Here is a 15492-nt window from a genome sequence, read left to right on the forward strand (position 1 = left end):
ATAGCCCATGCAAATCCATTTAATCCAGCCTCAGCACTACCTTTCAAATTTCTCCTGATTCATCAATACTTGCCTATACTAGTTCACTAGCTCCATAACTGGCCTCAAGTTCACTGGCATCATCCTCCAATAATTATCACTGCACACACTGATTTCAGCTACTTAAAAGTCATTTTCTCTCCCATAATTCTTGTTGCTATTTACAGAATGAAGCCATATCCCTCACATAACATTCAAGGCTCTTTATAATTTGCTCCACAGCTTATGTTCTAAGTCTCCTCTCCATCTATTCCTCCCTCACCTTTTGTGTCTTTCACAGCAGCCATCAGTCCCCAAACACAAAATGCATTTCAGCACCTTGTTCTGTTGACAAGAAATGCCCTTTCTGGCACCTTTAAGCCCTTATATTTCCCTAAGTCTCTTCTCAAATATTTTGTGTGAGGATTCCCCTCTCTTTTTTCTGACTACAGAAGAATTCATTGCCTCCTTCTCAAGCTTTCCGTCTCACTTTCTTAATACTACTGTTAGAGCAGTCTTTACCGTATTTTAGACTTTGTTGTGTATGTGCATCTTTCTTCCCAAATCATGAGCTCCTCAAGGAGTTTGGCTGGAATATACCAGGTACCTGCCAACCCTCCTTTTAAAAATCAAAGTAAACTGAATGAGGGATTGTGGAGTTTCTAGAACTGATAATGCCTTCATTGGGTATGGATCAAAAGCATGGCTATTGTATTATATGTACTCTCTTTATGATAATGGAAAATTTATAATGCCATTATGATAAAATTTCTAGCAGTCAAAGTAACTTTTTATAATTTCTGTACAGAAGAAACTTATCTGATTTTCTTTTTTCTTTTAGGAATAGGCAAGTCAAGAGGCTGAAAGTCTGAAGAATGTTTCCAAAGGGCAATTTGGCTGTCATTTGCTGGGTATGGAGAAAGATGAGGAAACTATTTGTATTCCTTTCTCTCTTGCTGTCCTATACAGCTCATTTGGAAGGCAAAAAGGATAATCAGTTCATCTGGAAACCAGGTAGGAATGTCCTGGCTGTTCCTTTTGTCCCATTTTCATTAATGTGAAGAATATTCTTTCCATCTTTGTTCTTATTTGTGGAGTAGTGGGAAATATCTAGAGAGGAAAATAGATTCTTCTTTATTGTAATAAAACGTACATTTGAATTTTATTCCTGCATAATTGTCACCTCCATCATGATGCTTGTTATCCTTCTGAATTTTTTGTTGTCGTCAATTAAATATATAATTTCCATAGTTACATCTGTTTCTCCTTTGTCAGCTATATTACCACTGTGCAGCACACTTATAGCAAAAATGACATCTGAATTTAGCTGATATCCTCCGCTAAGAATGCTATGGACCAGTTCCATATGTCTCTTTATTCTAGGCTACAAACTAGTTAGCTATTTATTATTGAATACTTCTAGTAAACTTGTATATCTAGGTTTGAGAGCATGAAGAATTATTCTAACAACTTGGCTCATTAGTTGTGACTATAAAGTAACCTTAATGTGTTTTGTATATAATTATATTAATAAGTCGAATTGAGTTTTGGAGGCTTTCTTATAACTTATGTCCTTCTCTAAATACTTCCTTAATTTGACTGTAGAAAAGATATATTGAACTTAATTTCAAAGGCTAATAATTTATTAACTCAAATTATGAAGCCCAGATATCTTGGCTCTTTGTATCACTGATGTTTTTCTTTGTTCTAGATTTTAATTTTCTCAAAGTTTCACAATTAGGTCATTTAAAAAATTTATTACTGTTTCAAGAGTCCATTCTTGCAAATACAGATAACTTATATACTTAATATCTTGGAAAGGGAAAATGTGATCTTATAGAAGATGTATGGTCTTCAAACAGTTTTCATTTTAGTCTCATCATCTGTAAATTAAATAGACTGCAAATGTATTGTGTCACCATGAAAATATGTATAAAAGATCTTTAAAATATTTAAATGACTTTGCAAAAATGAAAGTAAATTATGCTTTAAAGTATATTAAATAAAATACCCAGCACCATTAAAGATACAGTCTGGAGGAAATTTAATTGCATTAAAGCCACTATAAGTTAATTTAATTGTGGGCTCTAATATCACATTAGTAATTTGCATTTTTTTTACCATGGTAGCCTTAGGAAGCTTTGGAAATAGTTCTAAAAGTCAATATTGCATTTCTATAAATCGGGCTATTTTATTTTAATCACAAAAGACTAAATATTTTATTAAACTTAAATAAGCACATTTATATGACTGTACTCTTGTCTAAAGTTCTCAAGAAAGTGCAATTAAAATGGAAAGTAGCAAATCTGAAACAGAAAGGTATGAACCGTGAGAAAAAAAGACAGCTACTGAGAAGGGCTTCTGGATGCTAGCTCAGCTCAAATTTTATAAAACAGCCTAGTAGCCATTTCTGCAGAGGGCCCTCTCATGCAAACTGCACTTCACAGAGGAGCTGACACTGAACTGACTGCTGCTGAACTTAACCACATGATTCGGTACTGAACCGCCTACCTTGCATTGAACTGTCTGCCTGAAGTGTTTCTGCCATGTGAGCAAGACCTTATAAAGGAGTTCCTGGCATCCTATTTCAATGACTAGGACTGAAGTTTTCCTCATTCAGCTGGTACTGTGCAGCTCTGGCCAATCAGAGTTGACTATATTCTGACCAATCAGGACAGTGCCTTTTGGATTAATAAAACGACGAGGATTTGGAGTCCTCAATTTGCATGAGGATGGACCAATCATGGAATGGGGTTGAGGACTCCTGTCCATATCAGCCTGCTTTCCTTTTACTTAGTGTACTTTCCCTACACCAGAGAATAGAGACTGTATTTCTCTGACTGAGCTGGAATGCCAAAGATGTCTCATCAGAGCAGAGCAAAGCGGACCACCACAGAGTGGAGCAGACCAGCATGGAGCCCAGAAGAGTAGACCAAACCATCAAGAAACAGCAGAGCTGCCTAGCCAGAGACGGGCCTGGCTCAAGAGCCACCTGGTGCTAGAGCTATTCTGCAGCCATTCTGTACCATAGCTGAGCTGTTTTGCATTTAATAAAGTTTCCTACTTCACTGCATCCTAAACTGGGGATTCCTATTGGCATTGAATTGGTGCCAACTACCATCGGTCGACAGCGGAGATGTTTTAGGGAAATGGGCTTATTTTGAGCAAAATTTTGAAAGTAAATCTGCTTTTCTAAAACTAGGTCAATGGGCCAAAGTGTTACAAACCTAATCTCATACTTTATAGTGGATGAATACTTTGATAACTGTCAAACTTAAATTTCAGAGTGCAAATCCTTCCCATCAGACACATTGCATTGTTCAAAATGAACATTGATATCATCACTCTCACTTTCCCTGGTGTTCCCTTCTTACTGTGCCTTAGAAAATAAAAACAGGAGTTCACACCTATTTGTGTATATAAATCACACAAAGTACACACACGAATATTACTATTATCATTAATTGGGGTTTTTCTAAAAAATAATGGGCACATGCAAAGTAGGTAATTGAGAAGAGTTTAATAAGATTAATAGAATTATTTACAATAGTGGGAAATGGTGAGCAGGTTTTAAGGACAGCTATATGGAATTGTGGCGTGCCCATGGGCTGGCATTAATCTTTATGGTTTCTGGGTCTACAGAGACAAAGAAAGTAATTTCTAGAATTTTGGAAGAAAACTTTAAGGAGAGGTTGCTGGAAAATTGCTGTGACCTTTAGAGGGACATAGCCAACTTGTAGTAAAAGTAGGATGGGGGCCAGGGGGATGAACAACCCTTGTACTCAACATCTCCTGCCAGGGTTCCCATTGGCTTCATCAATTCAGAAGCCACAAGACAAGGGAGCCCATTGATGTGTCCATATAGACAGCCTTCTGGGCAGGGAGCATGGTGGAGAATGGTGGGGAATGTGGATATAGAAATACCAAATTTTTCCTACATATATGTGCATACATACACACACTTTGCTTCATACAAAGTCATGCTCTGCATCCTTTTTTTATAGTTTGCTTTTTATCATAAATAATGTCTTGATGAACATTACTTATTAGCTCATGTGGATCAATTTCATCTTTTAATGATTGATATTATTTTTTTGTATTTTTATTCAATTTATTTAACCAGCACTCTATTGCTTATCTTTTTTCCCCTATTGCTGGCAATTTTAGTGTTTTTTAGTGTTTTTGTATTTTAAATAATATTGACATAAATGCAACATTATTTTAAACATAAGCAATAAATCAGTTTGTGGAGTCATATGTCCTAGAACAATTTTGGGTCATCATCTTCAAAGGTAACCCCAACATCTTAGGATCTTCTTATGGATTACTTCATTATATTTCATTTGTATTTTTAAAAAGTAACTGTACTGCAGTTGGAATTTGCTGAATATTTTGGAATATGTTATCAAACCCAGGAATTCAGGTCCAATATAATGGAATTGAACAGATGTCCATGGAGACCGAGTTAAATATACTTTATTTTAGAAACCTAGAAACCTTTCCCTGGTTTAGATTGTAGTGTCAACTACTTAAGTTCTTTGCTGGTGTCTGTTGTTTTTCCCCGAGTCCATAGCTTATATGTTAATCAACCTCATCCAAATTAGAGGCATTTCTAAGTGAGTCCTGGATTTAGATTGACAATGAGTTGATGAATAGTACGAGAATGATATATATGTTGTTAAGGACTTTAGTTCTCAGGGAGAGATTTGAGAGTCATAGGCTGTAGAGTCCTTGATTTGGAAAGGTTGTTGAATGCCTATCATCACTGTGATAAGATCCTCTGATCTGTATTTAGTGTCAGGCAATCTGTCTTATAGGACAAGAAAGAACGATCATGTCATCAAGAATATCAGATAAGGAGTGAGGTTTGTTGTTTTGAGTAAATATAAATATTCATGTCTACATACTTTGTAGAGATGAACAGGTCACAGTTTCTGAAGTCACAGTAACTAATGGTCTGTCAAAATATTTCTCAGTTTCGGTTCTAAAAGGTTTGTTCATTTCACTAACACTTGCAATGTATTGCAATCCTTACAATGTGCCAAATACTGTTACAAGCATGTGAGATAAACTGAAAATAAAATATACATCCTGATTCCTCATAAAAAAGGTAATAAACACAATCAAGAAGTTAAGTAGAGACTTCTGGCCAAGATGGAGGCCTCTCCCTCCACAACTAAGAAGGAATACAACTACCTCAAAACTAGAAACAACCAGAAGTTCCAGAAAATCAAGCTACATGGAAGTCCAGCAAACAAACATAAAAAGAAGAAATACTCATCCAGACAGGCAGGAGGGGCAGAGAGGACACAGCGTGATGGCGGCAGCAGTAGTGGAAGCAGTGGCGACAGTCTGGCAGAAAACGCAGTTTCAGGTTTTAAAAACTCAGGAGGGACACCTGGGAAGCATTCCCAGCTCCTCACCAGACCTCGCTGCTCACAGTCCCAGCATGGGGGAAAATCAAGCCTCATTGCTTCTGACTCTGCAGACCAGTGGGGGTTGGGGTGGAGACAAAAACTGCTGGTATCAGCAGAGTCTGCTTGTTTTAAGGGACCCCATGGTCCTAGAGCATCCACAGACCCATCCACTCTAGGAACGATGGCCAGGGCAGCAGCTAGAGGGGCATCAGTCCAGTGCGGAGGTGGAAGAGGTGCCTGGAGAAGGGGCAAGTGCGAGTGCTGGGCTGGTGGCATTGTTCCACCTCGGACCGCTCCCCCATGATACAGTGTCACAACATGGTGAAACAGGTCGCACTGTACTGATGAATCCCTAAGGCTCTGCCCCTTACAACATAACAGGAGTGACAATTCTACCTGGGACGTGGAGGCAAACAAACAAAGGAGCCTTTCAGAATGAGGAGACAGAGAAGTATGGCCCAAAATGGGAAACAGATCAAGCTTCCAGTGGGAGAACTAAGTGATGAGGAGATAGCCAACCTCACAGATGAGGAGATGAGGAGATAGACAACCTAACAGACACAGAATTCAAAACACTGGTGATGAAGATGCTCACAGGCTTGACAGATATGCTTGAGTATGGCAAACGCATAAGAGAAGAAGTGAAGGATACGCTAAGTGAAACGAAGGAAAATCCACACAAAACCAGTAGTGAAGGGAAGGAAACGAGGATTCAAATCAATGATTTGGAACATAAGGAAGAAAAAACCAGTCAAGCAGTGCAGAATGAGAAAGCAAGAATTGAAAAAAATGAGAAAAACTTCCTAAATTTTGTGAAGGAGATGGACATAGAGGTCCGGGAAGCACAGAGGGTGGTGGGCAAGCTGGTCCCAGAGGGGACCACACCAGGATGCATCATGACTGAGATGCCAAAGGTGAAAGATAAAGAGAGAGTCCTGGGGGCAGCAAGAGAGAAGTGGAGAGTTGCCAACAGTGGGGTGCCTATAGGACTATCAGCTGATTTCTCAGAGGACACTTTGCAGGCAGGAAGGGACTGGTAAGCAGTATTCAATGTGATGAAAGACAACCTGCAACCGGGTTTACTCTATCCAGCAAAGCTGTCATTTGGAATGAAAGGGCAGATGAAGTGCTTCCCAGACGAGGTGAAGCTAAAGGAGTTCATCAAGCCATTATTATATGAAATGTCAAAGGGACTTACTTCAGAAAAAGAAGATCAAAACTATGAACACTAAAATGACAATAAATCCACAACTATCAACAATTGAATCTAAAAAATGAAAGCAAAATCCAACTAAGCAAACCAGAATAGAAACAGAATCCTAGGTATGGGGATCATTTGTAGGGTTATCAGCTGGGAGGGGGGAGGGGGAGAAATGGGGATATGGTGTAGGGACTAAGAAGCATAATTTGTTGGTACGAAATAGACAGGGGGGGGTGTTGAGAATAATATAGGAAAGGGTGAAGCCAAAGAACTTACATGTGCAACCCATGGATATGAACTAAGGGGGGTGGGATTGCTGGAAGGAAGGGGGTTACTGGGCACAGGGGAGCAAAGGGGAAAAAATTGGAACTTCTGTAATAACATAATCAATAAAATATACTTAAAAAAAAGAAGTTAAGTAGAGGGCATATTAGATGGTATTAAGTGCTTAGAAAGAAAGATAAGGCCAGGAAGAGGAATACACAGTGATAGACGAGAGATGGAAATTTTAAGTAGGTAGGCTATAGGGTGCCTCATAGAAAAAGTGAATTTGAGTAGAGACTTGAAGGTAGTGAGGGAGCCAGTTATGAGGATATCAGGAGGAAGAATATTCCAGATGGAGGGAACCAAAGGCAGACAGCCCTGAGGCAAGAGACGTGTGACATGTTTGAGGACTCAAGAGGGGACTCACATGTGGAACAGAGTTAACACAAGGATTGTGACTGTACATTCAGTAAGAGAAGAGGGGGCCCCCAAATCAGGCATGTCCTCACAGGTCAAAATACAGTTTTGGCTTTTACTCTTGGTGAGATAGAAAGGTACTGGAGAGTTTTGAAGGAGTGGTGACATTATCTGACTTTTAATAAAATTTTAATAGAATCATTGTGGACAGTCAGTTGAAAATGGTGGAAGGGGAGACCAAGTAGGAACTTACCACAGATAAATAAGAGAGGTTTTAGCTTGAACCAAAGTCATGGCAGTGTAGGTGGTGAAAAGGGGTTGAATTTTGGGTATATTTAAGCCCGTAGTTTTCAACCAGGGATGATTTTTCCCTGTGGGGGACATTTGGCAATATTTGGAGATATTTCTGATATGTCACAACTGGAGTGCAATTCTGAAATATGTAAGTAGAAGCCAGGGATGCTGCTAAACATCATATGCACAGACAGTACCCCACAACAAAGAATTACCAGGTTCCAAAATGTCAGGAGTGTCAAATGGAGACACTCTGATTTAAGACAAAGCCATCAGGATTTACTGATGTTTGTACTGGGGGGATAAATATATACAGGGGTGATACTGAGGCTTTGCCCTGAGCCACTAGAAGAGTCAATTTGTCATAATTTAATATGGACTGATTGTGAAGAAGCTGGTGTGGAGGGTATTAGGAAGTTGGTATTGGATGTGTTAAAGTTTTGAGCCTGTTAGAAATTCAAATGGAGACGTTGACCAGATAGTTGGATATGTGGGTCGGAATTCAGGAGAGAGTTCTCCGCTAGAGATGTAAATCTGGAAGTCACTAGTAAAGAGGTAGAATTTAACTGTGTGGCCTTAGAAGTGAAGTGGTAGCCTTGAAATTTAAGATTCTGTATATATAGAGGATAAGTTTTCAGTGTACATCCTTTGGGGCAAATGACATTTAAAAAATTATTGTGGTAAAATACACATAATATAAATGTTACCATTTTAACCATTTTAAAGTATACAATACAGTGACACTTAATATTTTCCAGAACATTTTCATCGCTCCAAATTACATTTGCAAGTGAATTTATAAAAAAGACTGGAAAACAAATTTTACTGTAAATAAGGTCTGAAAGGAAAAATAAATACATATTTGTCTTTATGAGAGATTCTTTTTTCTTAACATTTTTATTTATTGATTTAGAGAGGGAGGAAGGGAGAGAGAAAGAGAGAGAGAAACAGCAATTTGTTGTTTCACTTGTTATGCATTCATCGGTTGTTTTTGAATGCGCCTGGACTCGGATTTGAACCCACAACGTTGATGCTTGGTGTATCAAGATGATGCTCTAACCAATGGAGCTTCCTGGCCAGGGTTTGTGAGAGGTTTTTTTTTTTTTTTTTTTTTTTTTAATATTGAGTCATCCTACGAGATCACTCTAGCATACTAGAGAGATCTGGAGCCTTGTACACAAGCAGACCCACATTCAAATGCAATATCGAAAGAGAAGACAGTTATTTAACCTCTCTGAGCTCTATTTACCCATCCGAAACTGAGGATAATAAATACGTCACAGGACTGTTCTGAAAATTAAGCAAAATAACATATTGAAATACCTGGTGTCTAGTGACTACTCAATAGATGTTAGCTATTATTTACCATTATTATATAATAATTTGATGTTTAAAATATTCTTGCTTTGATGTGGTAGATTTTTGCATACTTTTCTTCCTTAGACACACACAAAAAAGAAAGATCAGTTTGATAGCTATATAAACTTTATTAAAAAATGGCCACAAATACTTGCACTTAGTTTTTAGTTCCAAAACTTTCTATATGACAGACTTTTAGAAAGTTTTAATTTCAGTAGCACCCTCACAGTGAATAAAGAGGCTCAGTATAATGACATGTGTTCTAAGAACTAAGTGGATAAGTTGGAATTATTTTTCTTGAAAGGAAAAAGAGACTATGAGAATGACATAAATTAAAAAAAAGGAGCTTACATAAGTTAATATTTAATTATAGCTTACATACTAATGCTTTTTCATTGTTGAAACTACTTTGAGAAACAATTTATAAAGTATATGTATATTTTAAGTTTAGGAATCTTGGATAAAATAAAATGTTCTTAGTAGAGAACTAATTTTTGAATATGTGCTAGGAGTCCCTAAAATATTTCTTCTGGGAATTTGATTAAATTAAAATTATTTTAATTATCTCTATGGATATTAATTTATCTTAGAGGCATATGTATAATGAACTTTCAGTGGTGTTATTTCTGTGATATCAAAAGCCACAGTTACATGTGGCATGGGATTCATGGCCAAAAATTATAATTTTTTTTTCTTAGAGACCAGAAGTACTAATTTTATCATGCCTCTGATAAGTCAGAAGATGTCTGTATTACCTAAATAATATAAAATAAATTACTCTTCTTTTTTCCCTAAATAGTACTATAATATAGGCTCCCTAAGGACAGGGATCTTTGCCAATTTTCTTTATTGCTAAATTCCAAGTTCCTAAAGCATAAAATATTCCCAGTGCATTAATGAGAAGCTGTTTTTTTTGTTTTTTGTTTTGTGGTATGTGTGTGTGTGTGTGTGTGTGTGTGTGTGTGTGTGTGTGTGTGTGTGTATGTATGTGTTTTATGTGTATGCATGTATGTGTTTTTAGAATGGTTAAGAAGTGAAAGTGATAAATAAGGCTGAAGAAAAACAAAGTGTGATCTCCATTAATCTAGAACTTGAAATAAATATTCAGGAGATAATATACAAGAATAGAAACCAAAGTCAAATTTGTAAATCAGTAAGCATGAAAATAAGTCATTTGTATTTCCTTACTGCTTGGTTCTAGTACCATTTCTGATCATCTCTGGGAAAGATGTTGAACAATATTTTAATAAAAAGCAATAGGTACACAAAAGTAAAAATTCATCTCTTACTCCAGTTGTTATGACAAGATTTACTTGCATGTCATCTCCTAGTTTGTTTCCACAGTGGCAGCCAGTCTCAGCTCTCTTTGCTGTTTATTTCTATGGTCATCTTCATAGTTCTAAGTACTATACCCACTATTGATATTTATTAATTTGTAAGTATTGGATATTTTCTACTGATTTTATGTTACTTTAGTTGAGGATTTATCTCTCATCTCCATACCTACTTTCCCTTTTTAGTGCTTGTCTTTAAAAATAGTTATATCAAAATATTTAAATCAGTGACAGTGCCTGTATTATTATATCTGTGTAGCTGTTTTTCTCTGCTGAGCCAAACAGGTCACTATGCTTCTGCATCCTTCCTTTCCGGCTTTTTGCTTTACAAAAGACATATTTTAAAAAAATGTCTCATCTTTTCTTTGATCTCTTTCTTTGAGCCTACACACCCATTTTTAATTTTTTTTGAAATACTCATGCATGATTCCGAACTGCACCGTTGTGCTCTTTGGGAGCTCTTTTCAGAGAGCCCTTGTCCTCCTGGCTCAGCCCAGCCCGCTGCAGTTGTCGCCTCTGGAGCTTACCTCCATTTTCTCATCACGAACCCCATTGCTTTATTTCCGATACTGCTAAACTTATCTTACAGAACTGCAAAAATAGGGTCTGTTGGAAGTAATTTTTCACATCTGAAAGGGTCTCCGTGCTTGTCATATATTTGACTGATAGCTTGCATGTGGAGTTCAAGGTCAAAAAGCATGTTTCCATCAGAATTTTGAAGGACATTCTGTGTTCCAGCCTCCAGTGTTGTTACTAAGAAGTTTTATGTTATTCTGATATCAACTCTGTACACTACCAGTTTGTTTTCGACGCTGGACTTACCTTTTTATTCCTGAAGTTCTGATATTTTATGATTATATACTTGGGGTTGAGTCCTTTCTCCTTTATTGTGCTGGTCATTAGGAGGGTATTTCAATCCCTGTGCCCATGTTCTACAGTTCTGAGACTGATGTTTTTTTTCTGTTATCCCCCTTCCCCACTGTCATCTCTTTCTTCTGAAACTCCATAGACAGATGTTTCACCTTTCTAACTGATCCTCAACTTTTCGATGGTTTCCCGTTTTTAAATTTTGTTTATACTTTTCTAATTTCTAAAAATTTTTATCCTTCATTTTTCAACCCTTCCAGTTTGTTTGCTCTGCTCAAGAATGTCCTCTGAGGAGTAGGATTTTGCTGTCTGTTTTCCTGCAGAGATTGAGGAAAAGACAGAGGAAGGGATCTGAGGGGTTAATTAATTCTATTTATAGACCTTTAATTATTCCACATCAAGCTACCAGTCTTACTCCTTCCTAGTGTTGCAAGGTCCCAAGCTTTCTGAGTTGTACAAGTATAAATTGGCTCTATCTGTCCTTGTTATCAGCCCCTTCTGTAGGCACCTAACCTTCAGCTTCCTTTTTATTGTCAGGTTGCTTACTGCTCCACTATTTGCTCCCTGTGTTCCGGACATTGCTCTCTGTTCTCTGCCTCTAGCTCTCTGTTCTTGACCCTGACTGAGGTAAATCTTTTGATGCCTTTATTGTCATTTCAGTGGGGTATTAGGAACTTCAGATGAAGTAAAAATGTGCGTTTGTGTCATGTCTCCAAGTTAATGGAAGTCTTCTTGCTTACTTACTTTTCTATTACTTCTACTACAGGCTATTGATTCTGGAATGGAAAGGATGTTGAAATATGTTAATTTTGTGGTGATTGACTCAGTTATTCTCTTTGAGTATGTGCTTCTAAATCTGTCTATAATCAAATTAAGCAGCAACCAAACTTTGCCTGGGTTTAATTTTTAAACAGTCTAATTCAAATGTTTATTGGCTCTGTGTGATTGGGGTTGGACTGAGGTATTGGATTGGTAATTAATATGGAAATGATTTCTCCCTGGCCATCAGGACATCAGTGAAGAAATTTCTTTATGACTCTCTGGAAGTATCTCCTGTCAACTTTTTCTTCTATAGCAGAATTTTGATCTGTAACTTATATTTGAATTATTCTTAACTAAGGAAAATGTAAGAAATGCAAAAGTCAAAGATGAAGACCAGTCAGGCCTATCAAAGTAGGATTGAAATAAAAATTAAAGACTAAAAGAGAGTATTGTGAAGTCATAAAGCAACTTGAAAAGCTTACCTTGAAAGCGTCTTCACGATCATGACCTTAGGTACTGTATAGCGCAATTTTGGTTGGAACCCAATAAAACAAAATAAGCCTACCTTTGTGTATGTTGATTATGGATTAACTCAATTCATGCAATTATTTTGATATTTTAACAAAGGTCATCAAATCTTACAGCTACTGATGACATCTGTGTTACAAACATTAGTGCCACAAATAATATCTGAGACTCATTCAAAAAAATAATTTAAAAGCTGTATGTTTAACACCAACTAATGTTCACTACTCTCTATAATACTATGTATTCACTGTTTATTTTTTTTAGCAAAAGTCTGAAAATGAATTAGCCATCTCATCTTTGTTTCTTTTTCTTTTTTGAATTACTATGGTAACCAAACTGTGGTTAATGTAGAGAATCTGAGTTGCTATTACCTCCTTCCATTGATCACTTTTGCCCCCAAAGAGGAAAATAATAAACTATTGTGGAAATAAGTAGTTTTATCACCCAATATTGGATTTCACTCATGGATACACTTCACTACAAAAGTAACATAATAAATGGTAAGAGTAACATATGGATATGGGTTTGTGTGTATGTGTGTTTATTTTTTCTCAGGGTTAATACTTTTTTAATTGAATGCAGCTGCTCAAAGATTTTTGTTGCTAAGCATACATAGTATATTGAAAATAAATGGCTGCATTTTAATTTTTTTTGAAAACCATTTGAGGCTTAATTACTTAACTATAATTTTAGAGAACCTGTAAACAATAAAGATGCTGACACTACATACCAGGCAGAGTGATGGAGTTCAGAGCAGGGACACTCAATCAGACTGTCTGAGTGCTATGCTAAGCTGGGTGTAACCCCAGCTTTATGCCTTTGCTTTCTCATCCCTAAAATGTGGATAAGTAAGAAAATCTGGGTAAAACATAGTTCATAAATTTATAGTACATACTCAAATACATTTCTGTACTCAAATATAACATTATCAAACTCTTAGTAATTAAGTACTCAATTAGTGCTACTTTTTATTATTATTTAATGGTTGCTACTTAAAGAGACATTAGTCCTTTCTACCTTTTGACATGTGGAATACAATTTAGTTTGGATATATATACATACACATATAAATACATTTCTCTTAAAAGGTCATTTGATATTATTTTTCTTCACTTTAAAGTTTATTTTCTAAAATAAGTATTTCTATTTTATTGCTTGTTTCTAGTGGAATCCTCATGCACTTTAGCTGTTTCAAGTATTGGACCTCTAATATTGTATTTCCCCCTGACATTTCCATTCATAACACTCTATGTTATTGTTTTCAAAGCAAGGGCTGTGGGATTCTATCAAAGTAATTACCAGGAAGAATGCTGTCTCAAAGATTTCTTAGGAGCCAAGAATATGTGGCCTGTTTGACTAAGCCTGAATTTGAACTTAGATGGGTCTATAAGCTTTACTTCTTCCATTGCCAGACTTGAAATAAGAAAAAGCAAGGATGCAAACAATACCTTTATGCTTGCCAATAAGTAAAAAAATTATTATAATCTAATACCTTTTCTTTATTTGTCTTACATGGTCCTTACAATACCCGAGATGTTGTAGGCAGGGGAAGGATCTCATTTTATCCTGCAAAGGAAGAAACCAAGTTTGAATAGTATAGATATTGAATGATGGAACCATGACTGGCCAGTGCTCTTTTACTACTTGAATGTTCATTTGTCAAAGTCTTTGGTTTTCTGCTTTTGAAACTTTGAATGGAGAACTGCATACAATATGTTGCTGTTCTCAATAGACAGGCTTTTGAACCAAAAATACTACTACCCTTTTTGTATTTTCTCAGATTTCATGTTATTGGGTTATCTTTTTGGTGGTTGATGATCCAGATTAATGTTTTATGTTAAGTGCAAGCTTCTTTTTACAGCGTTCTATGCTGTTACAATACTAGTAATTTTTAGCATGAAAGATAGATGATTTTAACAACTTTATTGAAGTATAATTTATATACCAAAAACTTACTCATTTATAATGTACTTTTCAATTATTTTTACTACATTTACCAAGTTTTGAACCATCACTGCAGTCTATCTTTACAATTAATCCTCATTCCCACCTCAGCCTTAGGCAACCACTGATCCAGTCCCTGTCTCTATTGTTTGCATTTGCTGGATATTTCATGTAAATGGAGTAATACAGAACATGTTCTCTTTTAGTGACTGGCTTCAATCACTCATGTAACATTTTTGAACTTTATCTATATTTTGAAATATATTGATATTTCATTTCTTTATATTGCCAAATAGTATATATTCTATTTATTGATGTAGCATTTTTAAAACCCATGTACAAGTTGATGAACATTTGGTCTGTTTTAACAATTTTGGCTGCTATGGATAATGCTGCTATGAATGTATGTGTCCAAGCCTTGGTGGGATACATGTATACACACATTTTCATTTTTCTTGGGGGTGGAATTGCTGGATGGTATGACAAATAGAGGCTTAACTTTTTTATTTTTTATTTTTTTTTTTTTTTTTTTTTTTTTTTTTTTTGAGGCTTAACTTTTTTAGAAGCTGCAAACTGGTTTCCAAAGTATCAATGCCTTTTGTATTCCCACACGAAATATATGAGAGTTCCTTTTTTCCCACAGCCTTGCTTATATTTTTTATTGAATTCATTTTATTTGGTGTGAAATAGTATCTCATTGTGGTTTTGATTTGTAGTTCACTAATAAGTAATTGATCTTATCTTCCCATGTACAATATTTATTAACCATTTGTATATCTGTCTATTCAAAACCTTTTCAGATTTTTCAATTGCATTGTTTATCTTCTTGTTACTGAGGTTCAAGAGTCCTTTAAATGTTTAGGATACAAGTCTTTTATTTGATATGAAGATTGCAAATATTTTATTCTAGTCTGTTGCTTGCCTTTTCAGTTTTTAATGTGTCTTTGAAGCAAAGTGTAAAGGTTTTGAATTTTGAAGTTTGTTGGATCAATTTCTTAATTTATGGATTGTACTTTTGATCCCATAGGTAAGAAATATTTGCCTTATTCAAGTACTCAGAGGTTTTCTCCTGTATTTTCTTTTAAAT

At 36.0% G+C, this 15492-nt stretch overlaps 1 protein-coding gene across 1 annotated transcript in view; it reads left to right on the top strand.

The window, feature by feature from the left end:
- The first annotated feature begins 893 nt into the window (after positions 1-893).
- THSD7B (thrombospondin type 1 domain containing 7B) overlaps positions 894-15492 on the top strand; it is an 824502-nt gene continuing 809903 nt past the window's right edge. The window contains exon 1 of the mRNA XM_090267231.1: positions 894-1032. Within this exon, the coding sequence (XP_090123357.1) occupies positions 894-1032 (139 nt within the window). The remainder of the gene's footprint in view (positions 1033-15492) is intronic.

This window comes from Furipterus horrens, unplaced genomic scaffold (assembly GCF_987537825.1).
Source record: "Furipterus horrens unplaced genomic scaffold, mFurHor1.1.pri manual_scaffold_1, whole genome shotgun sequence".
NCBI classification, from domain to species: domain Eukaryota; kingdom Metazoa; phylum Chordata; class Mammalia; order Chiroptera; family Furipteridae; genus Furipterus; species Furipterus horrens.